Raw genomic sequence first — 5,465 nt, 5'->3', positions numbered from 1 at the left:
AAAGAATAATAATTAAATGAATAAAAATAATTCTAATTCCGGTTTCGTGACACTTCCTTTCAGTGTACGCACACTTGAAATAATTATTAATTTTGTTTTTGTTTTTTGTTTTTATTCAGTTAATTATTTTTCTTTTAATTTAATTGAGTATTCTCTTCTGTATTAGCACCGCATTCTTTGTTTTTCTACTGGAACATTGCATTCTCCTCCGTCCTATCTCTAAATAAAAAAAAAAATTTTCAATTTGTTTACACAAGTTTTCTCTTCTATTATATCTGAAATTTTCTTTATTTAGTATACATATTTACTTCCCTCTATATTATCAATTTTTTTTTTGTTTTTGTTTGTTTTTTTTTTTGTTTTTTCTGCTTTTTTTTTGTTTTGTTCGGTTTTTTTCTTTTTTGTTTTGTTTTTTTGTTTTTTTGTTTTTTTCCCCTTTGGAATAGGTTCCAATGACTTTCTAATTTCTCACTATAACTGTGTAGTTTTTCTCGCTTTCTACAACAAGGACTCGGCACGAGGATCTCGGGCATTAACCTGGTACCAGGTTAGAAACATCCTCGCTCGTTTGTGCTTTGCCCCTGACGACTCAAAACAATTAGGAGCCTTGGTGCCAATGCCTCCCTCTCTCCTCACCCGGCCGGTTGATTTCCATTTCTCTCCATCTTTGAACAACTTTCATAGACACTTCACATCTTCTTTTACCACTCCTCGATCCAACTCCTTATACTATAATTTATAATAGTATTCTGTTAATATATGTATTTTATTAGCTCTTTATAGATCCTTCTTATTACACAAAGCTCCATATTATTTAACTCAAATTTATTCTTTTTATTCCCCCCCCCCTAAAAACAAATATAAACCTGGATCCTTAGCCCACCCCACCCCAAAACATTTTAACATAACGCCTCACCATAAACTCACAGGAAAAGTGTTAACAATACCATATTCTCTTTATATGTCATCTATAATTTAAAATGCCTAACATCCCCTAGTACCGCTTATCAAGAGGGTAATAGGAGTAAAGGCTGCTCCTCTTCTATCTATAATCTTCCTATCCCTGCAGTCACCTGTCCATAAAAATTATTTTAAAAGGAGAATACTTTCTTTTTATCAACAATCCTTTTATCCTATCCTATCAACAACCCCTTTTCCCTTCCTACAGTCAAAAAACATAGACCCCATACCACAAACCCTAAGCAAACCCTTACCTATTACTAACCCTAACCCCACCCAAACCCAAACCCTAACCGTAACCCACCCTAGTCTAGCACTAACCCTAACCCTAAACTTAATCTAACCCTAAACTAACACTAACCCTAACTCTAATATAACTCTAACCCTAACTATAACCAATACTCTAATATAACATTAGCAATTTAACCCTAAACTCTAAATGCTTCCCCCCTCTTTCTAATAGTTACTCTTATATAATATATTAAATTCATTTTATTTTATTTTATTTTGATTTTATTTTTTATTTTAACAATATATAACATATATTTTTTACAATTTTAAATTGAGTTTAGGAGCGTGCTGTTGTAACAGAAGTCGCTCCCTCAATTTTAACACCTAACTTTTATGTTCATTTTACACACTCATCCCTACCCTTGCATACACTTTTTTCCTTTTTACCCATTGATCACGAGATTGTTCATCAGTGGAGTGGGAACCCATTTTCATGGGATCCCATATATCAACACCAAAGGAAGCCACAAAGGTTGCTAGTGAAACTACTGATTAATATATTTAATACTATACAAACGAAAGACATTAAACCGGTAACGCATAGTCTGTTACGCTGGCTGCTTTAAATGAATATCGACAGACTTCAGTGTCGGTGAATCACGGAGTTTCGTGCATTCTGACTCCAAAATAAATTGCCTTCGCTGCATAATAAAAAATGTGCCGATTGGAGACATATTATTCTTCTTTTATGGTTACTATACTAAAATTGTTTACCTGTCAGTTGTTCTTTAGATAATTCGATTACAAAAGACTATTTATAGTTTTCCTTACTCTTTTTAAGGAATGGCATGTTTACTATTCTCTCCCAAAATCCGTAATTCTCAAATAGCTTCATCCAAACGTCGAAACAAGGGTTACATTATGTACAGCAGATTGCTTGTCTGATTGTCTGCTTTACTGCTTGTCTCACCTCACTAATCCTCCAGCAGTAAAGGATTGGGTTTAAAGTAGAGTTAAAGAGAACCATGACATTTGCCATTCCCCTGAGTATGATGAGATTCGGAGATCGGCTTTTACTAAAAGTGATAACAATTTCCACCGTAAAAAAAGGTGTATAACAGAAAACTAATGCTAACTGCACCCACAGTGCATTGTACACTGCCCTTTTGTATCGCGTTATGTTCAGTGCATTTGGCTGGCACGGTTGTTGTTGAACACGATCTTGTATTTGAGCTTGATGATGACTTAGAGAGAGGAAAATCGTTGTGTACGAGGCGATTGAGATAACCAGGCAAGATGATATAAGTATACGACTACACCAGAAGATTATATGGTAGTTGAGATAAAAAAATAAACCAGCCACCAGAGATATAACCCAAAGGATAGCTAAAATGATATACGTGCGCCTCAAAGTTACAATCTCTTTGTATCTGAGTCCCAACAGCATGGCGAGAAGTCGGTCAACACTTATGGCTGTCAACGTCGACAAAGACACTGAATTTAACGCATAGCCTGCTACGCCGGCTGCGTCGAATGAGTATCGACAAAGGCTCCAATGTTCGTGAACCACGGACGTCCAATAGGTAGCATAGAGAGGCTGAGTAACCAGACCAACCAACAGGTCAGTTATGGCCAGACAACGATACAACAGTTTGGATGGCGGATGAAGGGAAGACTCTTTGCGAAGGGCAACAAGGATAAGAGAATTCCCAAGAAATGCTGTGATGGAGAGGAGAATGTTGACTGCTGTGAATGACATGGACTGTTGTTTTAATTCTCCTACCCAAAAGGAGGAGCATTCCCATCCTTCAAATGGTTTCGTTCGTATTTCACTTCCCTTTATATTTGTTCTCGCCATCATTCTCCAGTCATTTGCATTATTTTGCAGGTCATCTACAGCTACAACGAGTAAAATTTTACCTTAACAAACCCTCTCCCAGTAAAGAGCACTCAGTTAAATCATACTTTTTTAAACAACAATTGCCTAAAGACTTCAGTAGCGTCTGATTATACATAATGCCCTAAAGGTGTCCGGCGAGTTATTAGAAGGAGAAAAAAAACTGTTAGTTTTGCAGCGAATTTGAATTGGAAATGATGTGGAAGAAAAAAAAAGGCTTTTGATGTGGGATAAATTCACATTTCGACATAAATAAAACGCCCTCTTTACTCAAATTGTTGGCCGATAATTTGACCGACGCAGCGACCGACGTGTTTTTTGGATCGGATTCGTTACCTTGACCCGGATAATAGGGTAAATAATGAATTCATGTGATCTTGGTACGCCATGAATTATCATCAGCTTAGGGAAACTAACAGTCTCCCTCGCAACCGCTTTTAGTCTCGTGACACAACGCTCCTCCCCACAAACGGCTGCTCACGTTCGAACAACATTCTTTTCCCTTTGTTGTCTTTGCACCAATGAGATCACTGACAGCGTTTCTTATGTGACCAATCAGAGCAGAAGAGGTTGTAATCAATATCGTTTTTCCCGCCTTTTCAAATTCTGCATTTGATCGTATTTTCTTGATGTAGGAAACGCCGATGAAGGTTTTGCAGAGTGATCGTTGCTTTATTTGTTCCACTTCAGTTGAGAGAAAAGAAAAAAATTGTTTTTGGGAAAAGTTCTTTTGATTTTCCGGCGACTATTTGTTCCTGTCTGGATGTGAATGTGAGCTGCTATTCAGCGACCAGCGAGTTGTCAGTTTGTAAAACTTGCTACAGACGATTGATTAAGTTAAAAAGGCCTCTGATCATCTTGAAGAGCTCAAAGATGAATTGAAGGGAATCTTCAAGGATCGCGAACTTCCCAGAACGAAGCGCTTATTGAACGTTGAGAGCGACGGTAGAGAAATCCAAGCTTCGTGCCGTGGGAAATCCTCGAAATGTTTACAATTTGATCCGATCAATACCACTTGTACTTCTGATGCTACAGCCAGTTCTAATATTTCTACCGCGATCAGCCAACAGGTACGTTATACTCTGGCAAGATTTCCTATTGGTTCTATTGGTGTCTCCTATTCGAAGTCATCCATATGGACTTGTGCTAGAAGCTTTCCCTAGTCAACTGACAGTAAGACCCCCGTATGAAAGCTTTGAACTCCAAGATGAAAGAAACAATATGATTGGTTAGATTACTTTGGCGCGCAGAGTTCTCGACATAAGTAACCCGAATGGTGATTGGTTAAAGTAGTGGAAAAGAATGTTGTTCGAATGTGAGCAGCCGTTTGTTGGGAGGAGCGTTGTGTGACGAAACTAAAAACAGCTGCGAGGGAGACTAGGAAACTAAGAGAATATAGATCAACTTGAAAACGGTAATAGGTCTTGGGGAAAATGGAGAAGGCTAATATATAAAACAGTTCAAAATTAATGTATGGTTACTGATGCAAATTGATTCTAAAATATTTGAAGTTTTCTTCTCTACGTGTCGCACGAATCAGGAACGAAACGATGATAGGTGTATGTATATTACTTCACTATACCCTTTATGCCCTACATTTAACTGTTTCATTCACTATTTACCCTAGGCCTGGTCTTTTACGTACGCCAAGTCATCGTGATTGTTTCCTATGCTCACGAGACAGTTAAAAGTTGAAGAAGATTGTGGTCCCATCTTTTCAAGCAAGCAGTCTTGTACACCACGGGTGACTAAATGATTTTTGTTGCGATTCTCCTGAGTAATTGACAATTTACCTTAAGTAATTAAAAATACACTTGAATAAAAATGTTCTATACGGTTGGACGTCGAGAGATGAGTGGAGAACTATTAAAACTCGATCTGTCGAATTACTTATTTAGATATATATATTTTTTAAGTTTTGAAAAGGGTTTATTTGTAACAAACCACCTAAGTTGGTTTGGCCCCAACTAAATTATCTAACAGTCCAAAGTCTATAGTGTTCGTTAACATAATACGCTAATGTAGTGATGATAATGATCTAAGGCTAATATTTACAAAGTCTATAGTGTTCGTTAATATAATACGCTAATGAAATTACTATTAATACTATTTAATTTTAACTAATATAAGAAAGCTATTCAGTAATTGTAATGTTCTAAGAAACTAATGTAGTGATAATAATGATCTATTTAATAAATGCAGTATACGGAGTAAGGCTAATATTTACACTACTAGTCTGTATGAGTCCCCCTCAATTATACAAATTGATGGGGACTCCCAGGCATTTCTAAAGCTAGGAAGCGGGAATCTAAAGAAATCACAAGCGATTCTAGCTTTGATATCCCCGAGGATATATCGAGTTATGCCTTCAGGAGAA

At 36.9% G+C, this 5,465-nt stretch overlaps 1 protein-coding gene across 1 annotated transcript; it reads right to left on the bottom strand.

Moving 5' to 3' along the window:
- Positions 1-1,724: 1,724 nt before the first annotated feature.
- Positions 1,725-3,117, bottom strand: LOC148720765 (melanocyte-stimulating hormone receptor-like). Its single transcript, XM_088739246.1, has one exon. The coding sequence runs from the start codon at positions 3,050-3,052 to the stop codon at positions 2,111-2,113; it is 942 nt and encodes a 313-aa protein (XP_088595372.1). The 5' UTR covers positions 3,053-3,117; the 3' UTR covers positions 1,725-2,110.
- Between the last annotated feature and the right edge of the window lie 2,348 nt (positions 3,118-5,465).

The sequence above is a fragment of the Stylophora pistillata genome, chromosome 11 (assembly GCF_964205215.1).
Source record: "Stylophora pistillata chromosome 11, jaStyPist1.2, whole genome shotgun sequence".
Classification (NCBI taxonomy): Eukaryota; Metazoa; Cnidaria; class Anthozoa; order Scleractinia; family Pocilloporidae; genus Stylophora; species Stylophora pistillata.
The sequence above is the reverse complement of the archived record's forward strand: the minus strand, read 5'-3'. Positions and strand labels throughout refer to the sequence as shown.

Excerpts from the sequence above, each read along its gene's own strand:
- LOC148720765 (XM_088739246.1), bottom strand. The coding sequence starts at position 3,052 with ATGATGGCGAGAACAAATATAAAGGGAAGTGAAATACGAACGAAACCA.